The sequence below is a fragment of the Peromyscus californicus genome, unplaced genomic scaffold (assembly GCF_007827085.1).
Source record: "Peromyscus californicus insignis strain IS unplaced genomic scaffold, ASM782708v3 Scaffold_23__1_contigs__length_62951481, whole genome shotgun sequence".
NCBI classification, from domain to species: Eukaryota; Metazoa; Chordata; class Mammalia; order Rodentia; family Cricetidae; genus Peromyscus; species Peromyscus californicus.
Window position 1 is genome coordinate 17,198,837 of NW_026294534.1, and position 16,809 is coordinate 17,215,645.

Sequence of the window (16,809 nt, forward strand, 5' to 3'; positions counted from 1 at the left end):
TTCTAGCATATTGCCCCAACAACTGAGCACAATAAAATGCTGTAAACATGGCTTTTCTTTTTTTGCAGCTGCGTGCCCAACACTCCCTAAAATACTCCTTGGTCAAAACTCCTTTCAAAACCGTCTCTACAGGATCTTATTGTCACGCACACTCCAAAGCCTGCAACCCTGGGTTTCTCGTTAATTAGTCTTTTAAAGGGGTGGGTAATATATAAGCGGAAGTAACTACAAAAGCCGGGAATGCAACCGCGGAGAAAGGAGAGGAAGAGCCCTAGAGAGGGAGATGGTGGGGCATAGATGCTTTGAAGGGAAGAAACGCAAAAAAAGTGGGGAGCTGGCAAGAAACTTAATCGAGGGAGGGAGAAATATAAACAACACAAAGAGTTTTTTTAAGCTACAGAAAACATTTTATAAGCTTACTTAAAATACATTTATTATTATGTATATGTGTATGTACATATATACATATATACGTATATATATATATATATATACATACATATTTTTTTTAAATTGGAGTTATGCCACACTGGGTGATAATGCTCTCCCCAAGAGATGCAGACAAGCTACCAAAAACCTCCTTTGTAGTTTTTTGTCAAAGCCCTTGGTTGCCTCGCAGAACTTGAAGGCAGGACCGTATTGCTGAAGACACCACACTTTGAACGCAAGACCTTGTGGAACCAAAGTAGAAGTGCCCCCTGGGAGCCTTTTCCCCGAGCGGGGCTCTCATAGTTTCTGAAGTTGCTGTGCAAGCTGCCAAAGGGGAAAAACAAGACACCCTCAAGTGCAAGCACGGCACTTTTATCTTGGGGTAACTGACAGTTGTCTAATAAGATGACTGAAGGCCCACTCAGTGGGGTGGGGGGCAGGGGGAAGGATTCAAGCTTGGTAAATTTGGTACAAACCTAGCCAAGTACCCATGGCAGAAGAGGTAGGTCATAGATTTTAGAGTAGAAGAACCTACTATTGCAATATTCCTAAACCAATATAATCTCTGCATCTAGACACTTATCTTGAGACCCACAGGAAAGTGCAGCTCCAGCCCCTCATCAAAGAAGCTTCATATTTTTGCAGCGGTTGGAGACTCTTACAGCGATCCATACCTGGTCGAAGTGCCCAGATGAAGTGGCCGTGGGGTGCTCAACCCCGACTGATAGATCTACGACACTCCCACCAGGGAAATCAGGAGAGAGGGGGCAGAAGATTTGTAAGAGCCAGAGGATCAGAACTCCTGATGGGAGATGGTGTCCTCTAGACATGACAGGTAAAGCTGTGCCCACAAAATCTTGGCGATATGGTGGTCTAACCAAGTCCTGAATATTGACAGCAGTCAACATGCCAGTGTTGGTGAAGGAAAAAATGTAAAAGGCCCCGCCCCTAGATGGTGAGCGCCAGGCAATCAATGGCTGCCAAGAGAAGGAAGAATCCATTTTCTAGAGAGACCAGCAAGTCATCCAGTTCCAAGTTCTGAGTCCTAAACACATGAGTGTGCAAGCAACACTAAATGGACCCTAGAGTTTGCATGCACATGCGTGTGTATGTTTGTGAGTGTTTATAAGAATAATATTAAAGAAGAGGTTATGAATCCAAGAGAAAACAGCAAGAACACTAGAGTGGGGGGGCAGAAACAGTGGAAATGCGTTAAGTACAGAACTCATGTAAGAAATTCTCAAAAAAAAAAAAAATTATGTACGAGAACCAAATAGTGATTTCCTGGTGTCCACAGGTACCCCCTTCTTTGTAGACCATAGCCCAAATCCTAAGTAGTATAAAGATCCAGCCACACTCTACATTAACTATAATTTTGTTGCAAAAGATAAAACATGTTTATAAATTTGCTTTGCAATTGCTTTGCCATGGTGAGAAACTTTGAGAAAGTGTAACAGGTAGCAGTTCACTTTTAAAAGGGACCAAGTAACAAAGTCGCACAGGATAGGAGGAGTAGACCGGACACAGCAGCTTGATGGGTTAGTAATTGGAGAGCTCAGGCTGACAAATAAGCCCAAAAGGAGCAGAGAAAGATAAAACAGGCATGTAAAGGGAAATCAAGGGGAAGAAACAGGTCTTAAATTCAGAGAAAGAGGCATGCCTTCCAACCTCCCTACATGTCTGTGCCTGAAAGGCGAGCTGCCTTGCATGGCATTCCTAACCATTGGAAGAACGTGACCTGTGCTGACCTAGTCAGATTCCTACATATATTCAAGTGTCTGATATTTCTAGCAGGACTGAAAAACTAATGTTCCGTGTGGGTGTCCATAAAATAAATCTCCAGGACACACGGACACTGAGCGATACTGCTGATGTACCTCGATTTCTGGCACGGCCTCTGTAACCGCAATTTTGAATGTGAAAGGCCCCTGTCCACAGTCTTGTGTTTGGAGTGTTTGCCCTTCAGCTGGTAGGGCTGTTTAAAGAGGCTGTGGACCTTTACGCAGTGGGGTCTATCCAAAGGAGGTGGATCATTAGGGGTGATCACTATGGTAGGCCTTTGAGCATTCTACCTGGCCCCTGATATTTCCTCTCTTTTCCCCTACTCCAGCAGTTCTCAACTTGTGGGTCATGACCCCCTGGGGGGGTCACATATGAGATCTTTACATTATGATTCGTAACGGTAGCAAAATTACAGTAATGAAGTAGCAACGAAATAATTTTCTGGTTGGGGAATAACCACAACATGAGGAGCTGTATTAAAGAATCACAGCATTAGGAAGGTTGATCATATGGTCTACTCTCTCCCGCCTCTCCCTCCCTCCAAGTCCATGGTGACATGAGCAGCTTCTACACACACTTGTGCTGTGAAAAGCAACCACCCCTCCGTGCAATCTAGCTATGATGGACCAATGCCTTCTGAAACCATGGTCCAAGATAAATCTTTCTCCTGAGTTGTTTCTTTGGGGTATTATCACATCAGAGCGGTACATATAACTAATAGACTCCCTACTATATCACACACACTGAAAACAATAAGTAATGGACATCATCAACAACATGATACTGCCTTTGGCCAAGGGATTCCTATAGTATGTTGGCAGCATTTTGAATGGCTAGTATGTGGTAATTGTGGCAGTTGTGAAATTAATGAGTGGCAGTTGTGAAATGTCTCTGCATTTATACATCCATAAAATAAAGAAAATGGAAACCTCTCACACTCACAGACAGGAGTATTTAGTATTGTTAAAATGGCAGTAATTGCCAGAAGTGTCCACTTTCTACTACAGTTTCCTGGTTGTTTTCTCTTTGTGTGGAGAAACTTACACAAATGAGATCGAATATGATGTTTATCTTCCTGTGTCGAGGTTACCTGGCTCAGAATGATTGTTTCCAGCTCTGTCCATTGGCCTTCCTATTTCATAATTTTGTTTTTCTTCATAGCTAAATAATATTTCACTGGGTAAGTGTACACATTTTCATTATCCATTCATCGGTTGATGGACATCTAGGCTGTCTCTGTTTCCTGGATATTATGACTAGAGCAGCAGTGAACATGGAAAATCAAGTGTTTTGCAGTAAGATATGAAGTTCTTTGGATACAGCTGGTATATTTGGGATCATATGGTAGAGCTATATTTTACATCCATAATAATTTCCATGTGACTGCGCCAGTTTGCATTCCCACCAGCATCAAATACATGTTCCCTCCCCCACGTCCAGATAAGCCTTTGTCATTTGTTTTTGGGTTTTAGCCATTCTGGCTGGAGTAAGAAGCAATCTCAAAGTATTTTTGAGATTTCCAAGTGATTAAGGATGCTGAACATTTGCTTAAATGCTTCTCAACCATATTTCGTCTTTTAAGACCTGTTTAGTTCTACTGGGTGGTGGTGGCACACGCCTTTAATCCCAGCACTCAGGAGGCAGAGGCAGGTGGATCTCTGTGAGTTCCAGGACAGTCAGGCCTGTTTCACAGAGAAACCCTGTCTCGGAAAAGAAACAAACAAACAAACCCAAGAACTGTTTAGTTCCATCACCAATTTGATTTTTTAATTGAGTTGTTTGTTTTTGTGGTATTTCCATCAATGATGCATTAAACAATAAAAACAGAGCAGCTTCCTCTTGGATTGGTTTGACCGAGAGAGCGCCTAAATTTGAATTTGAATTCTCTTCTCCCTGTGTCTTCCATCTGTCTTGAAAAAGGGGGACACTTATCACAACACTCCAAGGAGGTGTTCGACTTATTAGATGCAGCCCTGTTTCCCCGGGAGGTTACAGTCACCACCAATGGTCACCTAAAGCTGTCTCAGGGCCTACACCGGAAGAACTTTAAAATCACTCTACTAAATGTACCACCTGCAAAGGGAAAACCCCATTCAACTAGTTCAAAGAACATTTGTAGAGAGAGCAATCAATATCGGGGGCTGCTGTCTAGATAGCTCAGGGATTCAAAGTCTGTCAAATCCCCATAGTTATCACCTGCCTCTCTGTGGCACACAGAGTCTGAAAATGTCTAGAAGACAATGAGTAGATTTTTACCCACTCAACAGGAAGACTTAAAACCAGTTTGCTACTAGTATGGGTGGGTATCTTTACGGGATGGTGGGAGCACAGAAGATGATAAACGCCCTTTTGAATAGAATTCCAAATTCCCTGAAGAAAGTTATTGCTGTTAGCTTTGATGTGGCTAAAGATTACCCTACGAGCATTGGGAATGACTCTTTCCGAAGCTTTTCCTTAGAGATTATCCAGCTAGTATACCATATCTAGCCAGGTTCTAACAAGTTCAGAGGTCAGGAAGGCAGCCCCTGAAAGGAGAGAGGTGGGGGCTCCCCATTCTGTCCTGGAGATCTGGTCCTGGTCAAAGTCCTCAAGGAGACTCCCTTCTGAGCCTCAGTTGGCTGGGTTCCTATTCTGCCTTCTGTCTACCCCCATAGTCATAGTGGTAGCTAGCATGGATTCATGGCTAAAATTCTTCTGCCAGACCACCTCAGACCTGCAGAAAAGGGAAATCTTTTGGGGGGACTACCCTCTCATCTTGGCCCTAGCCCTGATAAGAGCACTTCTTTCAGTCCTTCCCTAGTGGAACTCTGGATTAGAAATAAAAATTGTCAAATTCCTGCCTGCTTTACCATCAATATAATGACTGCTCCTGGCCAGGAACTGTTGATGGACTAACTGCAAGGTCCCCTCTCAGGTAAAAATATCCGCATAGAGGGTTAATGAACCTAATGGGATATGTAACATCCATTGTAACATAAGGCAATGTCCTGCACCTGCGGGATTTGCATGGAGTTCCCTCGTAGACAAACCCAGCTGCTAGGTGTGACCAGGCCCACCTACCTCCCAAGTCAATCTTACTTTGCAGGCTGAACTGAGCAAGACCTAGTAGACCCGAAAAGGCTCTTCAGACTAGTCTCACCTTGAGGGCTGAGCAGTCCTGTGAGCCTCTGTGGCACATCTAGACTTTTGCTTACCTGGGAATAGCACCCACTATTCTTATCCTGTAGTGGGGTGTTTCCAGATTGTGGGTCCATCGCTTTGAACTCTCCTTAGGTCAGTTTTCCAACAGACCCAGTCTCTATGGTGGCTATCTCAGCACTGGCCCAGAGAGACAGTGGACCAAAGGCCCCCCCCCAAGTTGTAGCCGAATCTTGTAGTAGATGGGACTTACTAGAGTGAATTGGTGCAGGCCTAGGGATTGTAAGACAACTTAGAAGTAACATGTCAGGAGAAACACTCATTAAAAAAGGCCTTCCTCCCTGGTATAAGGCATATGAGTTGCCTGTTATTTTAGGAGGAGGGAAAAGGCTGGAATGTTGTAAAAGAAAATAAAATCCAGGAGTAGAGGAATAAAGAATGTATTTTTCAGGAACATGCCTCCATTACTACTTGAGAGAGATATTTTTGTACTGGGGCCCACCGAGATCTACTAAGAATCTTACTTCAAATGGGATCTGAGCTGTCCATGGGCCTGTGGCCTGTCCTCCTGAATGTGGAAACAAAGTCTAACCATACATTTACCACATGTGATCCCCTTCCTCTCTGGATAATAAGCCCTCAAGACTATAATATGGCATACTGTATTCTAACTGCCTGTGTTCCCTGACTGGGTGAAATCATTATGTCTCCAGTCACCAAATCCAGAATTAGGTACAGCTGTCCAGAATACTCACGTCTGTGGGAAACCGCTGGGCAATTTTATAAAACAGAACCCAGTGATAGGACTTCTCCCTCCTAGACTGTGAGAGAAGGGCCTTCGGCTTTGCCCCAATGAGAACGGGACCCTGACCTCACCCAGACTTGGTCCCTGGTGTCCACTCCCAGTCAGTACCGTCGGTACATGGGAAGTGAGTGTTTACTGTTGGGGGCAGGGAGATGAACAGCATTTACTATGACAGGCCCCTCGTGTGAGATTTCTAAGCATCGCCCTTGTGTTCCAGGGCTCCCTGTAAAGTTCAGCCTGTTCCAGTCCACCTTTCTGAATAAGACACGTTGATAGTGACGTGGAAGTGTGCTCTCTATTAACTTGGCTCCAGTGTTTCCCATGAGGGGATGGTAGAAGAGACAGGGTGGCTGACCCCTGAACGTGGGTGACAAATGAGTGGCTTTTCGACCCTTTGAGGACACTGCTTTACCATGGTGTACCCTTGGCAACAGACAAAGGCGATAAAGAAATGCCTCGTCGATGTTTATGACACATCCTGAGAGGGTTTTGAACACTTTTCTCGTGTGTTTGTCCTCCTCAGAGGAGGGCAAAACCGTACCAACTGTTTGTCAGATTTTGTTATAATTATTCCAATTACTCGTTTTTCTTCATAGCTACAGATGTTACCTGGTCTGCATTACACCTGGTCACCTCATGGCTCTATGGCATCCCGGGTCTACACAGCCAACTGAGTTCTAAAATAGCCCTCCCTCTTGATGGGCCTGAGAGAACTGCCCTTGGGCGTCCACCTCACTCACTCTGGTTGACGCCATAAAATACCCCCTTTTCACAGGAAGTAGCCAGGCCAATCGTCACCAGCATCCTCTCTGGCGGTTGGCGTTGATCTCTGAGGGGGTGAATGAAGGAGGATCAGGACTTTAGCCAGTCTAGAAAACAGAGACCGGGCCCTTAAGAAAGACTTCCACTTGCTGCTATACTACCTGCACCCCCATTGCAACTGTTCAAAATAGATGATGGAGGGGAGCGTGTGAACCCGAGCTCTCTGAAGGAACAATCAGGAGAGAAGGAAGTTCCTGAGGGCGGAGGGCTTCCTGAGTCCAAAATGTTTGACCCAGATAAACTGCTGAATGACAGAAGCCCAACCTCACGAGAACTGAAACCACGATAATAAGCACAGATTCTTTTGAAATTTGTATTAAAATGAAAAGGCCCTATAAACAAAATATCACTCTTAACTATTGGAGTTATCAATATTATTCTTGCCACTTACCAAGAGCCAACTGGGCTCCTCACCTCCCCTCTTAAGAAGCATGAGTCAGCTGGGTTGCCTCTCAGTCTTCCTTCGCAAACTTGCTTTGGCACGCTGCCTCATTCCCAAGCACACTGTGGGGTGACAGGTCAATGGGTAAGCGAAGCAGTCCTGAGTGTACACGCCAAGACCTTTGGAGTCTGGACCGCAGCCCATGGAACGGTACACTATGTACATTTACAGTAGCCCTTCCCATCTCCATTCACACGACCTGGATAACCCCTCACCGGCATGCCCAGAAACGTCTCCCTTCAGAGATTCTAGCTCTCTTCCAGTATGTCACACAGCACAGGACAGTCTGCAGCTTCAGCTACTATGGGTGAGGAGGCTTCTGGGCACCCACCATTCCTTTCAATGTCTCTAGGTTCCTGGCAACAGGATGGTCTGGCAAGGCAGTGTCTGAAGCTTGCCTTCCTAGGTGGATACCTGAAGCTGCACGTTTGGGCATTGATGAGAAGTGGGGTGCCTGTCTTGGTGACTCTTCACATCACTGTTACAAAATGTCCGACAAAAGTGGCACAAGGAGGCACTGATCTTGGCTCGCGGTTTGAGGGTGACAGCCCTTCCCAGTAGAGAAGCCACGGCACTGGCCCTGCAGTCAGGAAGCAGAGCAGTGAATCCCAGCCAGCTCTCACCTTGCTTCTTCCTCTCTAGCCAAGGTCAGGGCTAGGGTGCACACCCAGAAAGGCTCTAATTCAGGCAGTTGACCCAGAAGGCCAGGCTGCAAAGCCTAAGCGTTAAGGTGGTGGGGTGGAAGTTGTGGGAGGGGGGATGAGGGTCGCCAATTACAGACATGGAAGATACTGGAGGTAACAGGAAGAGCTCAGGGAGTTCGTGAAGAAGACACACAGTTGATACCACTGAATGCCTGGCCCCACCCCCGGGGGGCGGGGCACCGAGTGTGACCCAACTACAAGTGGGCTGAATACCAAGGCAGAGGAAACGGCACAGAAAAACAGACGAGCAAGCCTGCAAATTGGTCCACATTCCGTTTATTAGCTCCTTTAGCTGTGACCAAGGGAAGAACGTAGACTCTTCCATTTCTCAGTGAGACCCTGGGTGCTAGCCTCTTCCGGAAGGGATAGCTAATAACTGCAGAAGAGAACAAAACACAGTTCAGGGTAGTGGCTCCAAGCATAGCCACTTTTTCACAAAGTAAAAAAGGGGGGGGGGGCTGCCAAGAGCAAACCTGTGTGCCTGCACAAGGGGCTTCTCAAAGGATGCTTTCAATTCTGTATGTTCGTTACATTGTCTTGGCTTCAAGTAACTGACTTTCATCATTGTTTAGGATTTTTAATTTTTGAATAAGAAATAATTTAACTGAAAAGCATTTACAAATTTCACATTTTTCAGACATAACAAAATATTTATAGTACATTAATATATCTATTTTTTAAATTTAAATACCTATATTTTTTCCATCTCTTCTTGCTTGTTGTGTGGTAAAGCACGTTTTAACTATTTATTTATTTATTCTGTCGAAATAGGTTCTCGGGTAGTCCAGGATGAACTTGAACTCGTTAAGTAACTGAGGATGACCCAGAGCCTCTGCTCCTCCCTGCTTCCATGTCCCAAGTGTTGAGATTACAGACGTGCAGCACAATGAACAGCTGTCTCACTCTTTCTTATGATTAAAATATAATTACACAGTTTCCCTGCATTTCCTTTCCTTTCTCCAGCTCCTCTCATGTCAACCCCTTGCTCGCTCTCAAGCCCTGGCATCCTCTTTAATTATTAGTGCACTTAATAATTTAATTAATATTTATTAATCATCAATAATAGAGTAATAGTTTAATTAGTTATTACATACATATAAATATGTAAACACAGCCTGCTAAGTCTGTTCCGGGTTGCTTACATGCATATGCTATGAGGGATGACCACTTGGTGTTGTTCAACCTTACTCTTAAGAGAAGGTTGGGACCACTTAGCCACATTTTTTTTTTGAGAGAGAGAAAAAGAGTTAGTCATTTAGGCCAAGCTGACCTCTAACCCCGATATTCCCACCTCCTCATCCCAAATGCAGGGGTTACAGGCATATGCAATCACATCTGTATCCCAAATGAATTTTTTTACCTTTAAAATTCATAAACCATAAATACTGTGGCCAACCTTACAGATAAAAGAGTCTATAATAATTTTTGTTTTATAAACCCAATTTGTGGATCCTTAGATCTTCTTAGGCTCAATTTCTCAACTCCGTTCTAATGAGAAGAGCAAGTTCCAGAACACTTAGAACATTTCTAAACTGAATAGAAACATACTACATTATTTATATATCATTAGCAACAGCTACTTTAGATTTACATATTCGTTAGCAATAGCAACGTAAGGAAGTATAAGTAGTTCATTTATTGGTCTAGTATTTTAGCCATTCATCTAACTGATACTTAGGAATTAACCAACCATGGATTATTAATGTCACTTGAAGTGTGTTCATTTTAAGAAGCATTTTCTAACACACTCACCTGTTGGTAGGTGTTCCACTGCTTGTCTGGGATTTTGTTCTAAATAAATAAGAAAACACCCTTTAGGTCCACAGGATACAATCTGTGCAAATTGTATTATGTTTATTCTTATTGCAATCACTTCCTCTTTCCCTTCAAAGTTGTAGGTTAAAAAAAAAAAACCTTGCTGGCAAATTTCTTTTTGTATCGTTATGCCAAAAGTCAGAATCTTGAGCTGTTATTCCATTTTATAGCCACAGACTCCATATTTTTAATCAACCAAACGAAATAGTGAGAAAGAGAAAAGAATGGACATGACCTGAGAGTCCCAGAGAACACAATGGAGACACAAGACAGAGGCTCTTGTAATAGAGTGGTGGGATCTTATCAGTTCTGTCCCATCTTCTGCTTCTATTAGTACACATTTCCTACCACTTTGACCAGGAAATATCCCAAGTGACTGTGGAGAGCCCAGATCCAACCAATACACCTACAATGCAACCCCTAGATCGAAGACTCAGGGAAAATTGCAACAGGGGCAGAAGGAGGTTCAGGAATCCTGTTAGTGTCCCATAGACAAGACAGAGGGGAAAAAAATGCACCCATAAAATCTCAACAATACGGTAGTCTGCAAAAGCCTGGCATAATGACATCAGCTGATGTACCAAAACATACAGGGGAAATTCCACATGGTCCCACCCTATGAGGAAGAGCTACAAGTAGTCAATGGCCGTTGAGAGAGGCACAGTCAGTTTGCTCCAGGGACAAGCTCCTACTCCCACGCTCATTGTCCAATCCAAGGTGGTCAGCCATGAACAACTGTACATACAAAACAGCTGGACGGACTCAGTAGGTTATATATCCATGTATGTACATGTACATATATATACATACATACTAGACAATTAAAGATTCTTGACAATCAAATCATGAAGTTTGGGAAGGGGACAAAGGAGGAGCTGGAGAGGGAAAGAAGGGGCAGCAGTGATGTAGATGTAGTGCTCGTATATGAAGTTCTCTTAAAAAATAATAAAAATGAAACGGAATTCAAGAATGACTAATACCACAGAAAATGTGCACAGTTGTTGAGACGGAAAAGTACACAACCAAATGATGGATGGATCACCAAAGAAGTCATAAAAGAAAATGCAAGGATTCCTAGAAATGAATGAAAGTGAAAACACAACATTCCCAACTCTATACAGTGAAGGCAGTCCTAAGAGGAGAGTCTTCAGCTTTAAGAGCCTAGATCAAAAACATCTTGAAAACCCAAATAGATAACTTAATGGTATGCCTTAGGGCCTCAGAAAAAAGCAAGAACCAACCAGACCCCAAAATGTAGGAAAGGAGAAATAATAAAGACCAGAGCATGCATTAATGAAAGAGTTATTTTAAAAACAATAACAATAAAGCAAGAAGTTGGTTCTTTGAAAGATAAACAAGATTGGCAACCCTTTAACTCATGGTTCTTCCTAAGGCTGCGACTCTTTAACATAGTTCCTCTTGTTGGGTGACCCCAACCATAAAATCATTTTGTTGCCACTTTATAACTGTAATTTTGCTACTATTATGAATCATAATGTAAATATCTGATATCCAGGATATCTTCTACGTGACACCAAAGGGGTCATGACCCATAGGTTGAGAACTATTGCCTTAACCAAACCAACTAAAGAAAGAGGAAGCAAATTAGTAAAATCAGAGGTTACAAGTGAGCCATTATAATAGACATCAGTGCAATTCAGAAACCCATAAGGACACAAAAAATTCTAAATTAAAAAAATATTAAAAAGGTAAATGGATGATTTTTCTAGACTTATATGATGTACCAAAATTAAACCAAAATGGAAGAACTACTTTAAGCAGATACATAACCATCAATGAGCCTAAAGCAATTATAACAACTCTTCCAATTTAAGAAAAAAAAAGTCCAGACCCCAAAGGATTCACTGTAGATTTCTATCAGACCTTTAATAAAAAAAATTATCAACAGTAGTACTCAAATTATTACATAAAACAGAAAATGAAGGAATGCTGTAAGTTCATTTTATTAATCCAGGATTAGCCTGATACCAAAACCCAGATAAAGACACAAAAACAATAAAAAAAAGAAAAGTCTGATAGCCTTTATGAATATAGATGCAAAATTTCTCAAAAATATATTTGTAAACCAAATATTAAAGATCACATGAAAAGCATCATTCATCATGACCAATTTGGTTTTCTTTCAGAGATATAGAGATAGTTAACATAAATCAACCAATATAATTCATCACATAAATGAACTCAAATACTGAAATCACATGGTTAATTCAATAGGGGTAGAAAAGGACTTTGACAAAATCTGACTCCCTTCATTATAAAAGTCATAGAGAAGCTGGAGATGGAGAAGCATACCTAAACATAATAGAGTCTATATATGAAAAGCTCATAGTCAACATCACGATGAATGGAAAAAAGATCAAAGCATTTCCATAACATCAGGAACAAGACAAGGATGCCCATTCTCTTCATTCTATTCAGTAGAGTGCTTGGAAAGTCTTAGATAAATAAGACCATAAAAGGTATACAATGTGGCAGGGAACAATAAAAATAACCCTGTTTACAAACAATATGATTTCACGCATAAGAGACTCTGAAGAGTCCACCATAAAAGCTCTTAGAGCTGATACACACTTATAGCAAAATGGCAGGATAAAATTAACATACATTCATGCATCTGTAGCAGTGGCAAGCATACTGAAAAACAAATGCAGAGATTTCGTTCACAGTAGCCACAAAACAAATCTTGGAAAAAATCTAACCAAAGGGGGAAAGACCTCTAAAGTAAAAACTTTAAGAGACCTAGACAAAGAAAATGAAGATATTAAGAGATAGAAAGACCTCCCACACTCATGGATCCTGTGTTGGATAGTTTTATGCCAACTTGACACAAGCTAAAGTCATCTGAGAGGAGGGAACCTCAATTAAGAAAATGCCTCCATAAAGATTGGGCCATAGGCAAGCCTGTCGGACATTTTCTTAATTAGTGATTGATGAGGGAAGGTTCAACTCATTGTGGGTAGTACCATCCCTGGGCTGTGGTCCTGGGTTCTAAAAGAAATCAGACTGAGCAAGCCATGGAGAGAAAGCCAGTAAACTACACTCCTCCATGGCCTCTGCATCAGCTCCTGCCTCCAGGTTCCTAGTCTGCTTGAGTTCCTGTCTTGACTTCCTTCAGTGGTGGACAGCGATGAGGAAGTGTAAGCCAGATAAACCCTTTCCTCCTCAAGTTGCTTTGGTCATGGTGTTTCATCACAGGAATAGACACCCAAACTAAGACAGATCCCAATAACTATGAACATGGTCATCCTACCAGAAGTCATCCACAGACTCAATGCAATCCCAATCAAAATCCCAGGGCCATTGTTCACAGACATATAATAAATGATGCAGCACTTTGTATGGAAGAACAATAGACCAAAGACAGACGGAGCAATCCTGACTATAAAGAACACTATGGGACGTAACATCAGGCCTGATTTCAAGCTATACGTAGCACAATACTGTCACCAAAATAGATACGTAGATCAGTGGACTAGAATGGAAATCCAGATATAAGTCTACTTCTCGACAAAAATGCCAAAAACACACACTGAAGAAAATATCTATAAATAAAGAAAATATCTACAAATGGTACTGAGAAAATAGGACATCAACATGTGAACGGAAGTAAACATTTATCTCCTACCCTGCACAAAAAATAGATCAAGGACTTCAACAGACTACCAGAGAGTCTGAAACTGCTGAATGAAAAAGCAGGGAGCACAGTTGAAGACGGAGGTACAGGCAAGGACTTTCTGAATAAGATTCCCGTTATATAGGAATTAAGACCCAGCCTCTGACAAGAGGGGTCTCGTGAAACTGAAAAGCTTCTGTCCAGCACAGGAAACTGCTAACCAGGTAAGGAGGCGGCCCGCCGAATAGGAGGAAATCTTCACCAGCTAGGTATCTCACAGAGAATTCAAATACAAAACACACAAAGAACTCTGGAAGCTAAACATCAAGAAAATCAACCAGCCAATCAAACAGTGGTCATGGATCTGAACAGAGAATTCTCAAAAGAAAAAAAATACTAATTGCTAATAAACATTTTACAACTGTTCAACATCATTAAAATGAAAATTAAAACCATGTTGAGATACTACCTGACCCCAGTCAGAATGTCCGTCATCAAGAAAACAAATAACAAAAGCTGATGAAGAATTGGGGGAAGGGGAACACTTATACCAGGGCAGGAGTGTAATCTGAAGCAGCCACCGTGGAAATCAATGTGGAGGTTGTAAAGCATATAGAAATAGAACTACCATTTGACCCAACTGCACTATTCTTGGGCGTACAGCAATACTTGCCCATCCATGTTCACTGCTGCTCTATTCACAACACCCAGAAAATGGAATCAGCCTAGATGTTCATCAACAGATGAACGGATATTGAAAATGTGACCCATGTACAAAATGGATTTATATTCTTCTGTGTCTTAGTCAATGTTCTTTTGCTGTGAAGAGATGCCATGACCAAGGCAACTCTTATAAAGGGAAGCATTTGATTGGGGACTTACAGTTTCAGGGACTTAGTGCATTATCATCATGGCAGGAAGCGTGGTGGCAGGGAGCAGGGAGGTCTAGTGCTGGTGAAGTAACTAAGAGCTACATCCTGATCCATAGGGAGAGAGAGAGAGAGAGAGAGAGAGAGAGAGAGAGAGAGAGAGAGAGACTTTGGCCAACAAGGCCACAACTACTTCAACAAGGGCACACTTCCTAATCTTTCTCAAATAGTGCCACTTCCTGATGACTCAGCTTTCAAATATATGAGCCTATGGGGGCCCTTCTTATTCAAACCACCACATTCTGTAAGAAAATAAATTTATGAATTTTCAGGTAAATGGATGGAACTAAAATATATATATATTGAGTGAAGTAACCCAGACCCCCCCCAAAGAAAACTACTGAATGCTTTCTCTGTCATCCATTGATTCTAGCTTCAAATATCTATAATTTGTGTTTAACTTTTATGACCAGTAAAAACCAGGAACCTGAAAAAGGCCTACTTGTATGGAGGGTCTCTTAGGGAGAGGGGATGACAGAACATGGATGATTATCAAAACATAGACCTGGGACTTAAGTTTAAGCAGGATGGGGATTGGAAGATGAGGTGGGGAAGAGAAAGAAGGTTAACCAAAATCAAGTGTGTGGAAAAACCATACAATTAAAATACATAAATTAAAAAGGAGAGAAGTGGGTACCCCACATGTTAGATACTACTACAAGAAAGCCTTGGGTTATTAAACAAAAACCTCAGTACCGGTGCGAGATATACTTCCTTCTGAGTTGCTGGACAGAGATACCCAAGAGGCTTCCAAAAGGATGCAGGATATTATCATTCCACTAGGCCACCCACCAGAACTAAGTCATAAGACCATATTGCTAAAGACACCACATGCCTCGGTTGCAAGGTATAAAGAAATCAAAATGTGACTGAGCTGGACGCTTTCGTGGTGCCAGAAGGAGCTACACAGGCTACTGTGAACCCTACCAGTTACAGGGTCAAAGTTCCCGACAAAACGCACCTACTGGTGTAATAGTGGCGAGACTGTCAGAAAAGTAACCAACTACTCACTGCCTGCTTGGATTTGTGACCTGTTCCACCAAAGTCAAGTCACGCCTGGGACAATAAAACCAGTCAAAAGAAAATCATGTGAGGAGATCTTAGGCCGCTGGGCTCCAACTTACTGCTGTGTAGCTAAATTGTCACGGTTCCCAGCTACCGTCTCAGTATTTTTTCTTTTTTATTATACCCATAGATACATGTTACACCTGACTTCGATCAGAGAAGCCCCTCTTTGTAACGAATGATGGAAAACGCAGAAACACATGGCTGCTCAAGTGGCTGAGAAAGTGACAACTGAGTGTGCCGCCCTAAACAAGGCATTGGCATGACCCTTCTGGAACTCGGGGATCGTCTTAGAAGATTAGGTGGAAAGAACGTAAGAATGACAGGGAGAAAGGCAGAGGTTTGTTTACCTAAGCAGTATACTAATAACTCGGGGTTGATAACGTCTAAGTATTAGATGCCATTATGTTTCCTCATGCATCGCACATCTCTTCTGTTAGGACTCGGCATTGTATTCCTTAGATTTTTGCAGGCGGGAGGTTGGGGGAGGGATTAGAATTCCAATAAATTAGTAAATAAATGAAGGACTTATTAAAAGCAAAACTATGACATATTATTAGTCTGGTTTTTCATAGCCCTGGGATGTCTACAATTTCATTAAGATTTATAATTAAGTTATTGTTCATTTTCTACATCTTTCTTTATGCCACCTTTTAATGCACTCACCTGCTGGTGTAGGTGTGAGTATTGCTTTCTGATTTGGTTCTAGAAATAGAAAACAGCATGTTAATTGGTTAAATGTTAAGAGAAATGAAAATCTTAACTTTGTGAATAAAAAATTGGACTATTGTATAAGCAACAGGATCTCTTTTACAAGACCAGTTACCAATAAATAAAATAATATACAATGGGATCTGAATAAAGACGAGAATAAGTGTTTTTTAAATGGTAGTTGAAATGGAGCATAGAACCTTTTGTAAGGTAGGCAAGTGCTTGGACAACATGCTATATCCTCAGCCTCTCAAATGACATGTCAATCTTTACATACGTCAGCCACAGAAAAACACACATTTCAAGCCATGCAAAAAATGAGAACACAAAATTCCTAGGTTTGCTTTTTTACTTATCCCCACAGTTTTGGCAATGTGTGTGTGTGTGTGTGTGTGTGTGAGAGAGAGAGAGAGAGAGAGAGAGAGAGAGAGAGAGAGAGAGAGAGAGACAGACAGACAGACAGACAGACAGAAAGAGACAGAGACAGACAGAGACGGAGAGAGACAGAGACAGAGACAGAGAACGGACTGGAA

General features: G+C 42.1%; 1 protein-coding gene across 1 annotated transcript in view; it reads right to left on the reverse strand.

The window, feature by feature from the left end:
• Positions 1–8,414: 8,414 nt before the first annotated feature.
• LOC128119458 (disintegrin and metalloproteinase domain-containing protein 32-like) overlaps positions 8,415–16,809 on the reverse strand; it is an 87,374-nt gene continuing 78,979 nt past the window's right edge. Inside the window, exons 19-21 of the mRNA XM_052752845.1 lie at positions 16,232–16,270; positions 9,875–9,913; positions 8,415–8,498 (exon numbers count right to left, since the gene is read on the reverse strand). Of these exons, the coding sequence (XP_052608805.1) occupies positions 8,492–8,498; positions 9,875–9,913; positions 16,232–16,270 (85 nt within the window). The 3' untranslated portion in view covers positions 8,415–8,491. The remainder of the gene's footprint in view (positions 8,499–9,874; positions 9,914–16,231; positions 16,271–16,809) is intronic.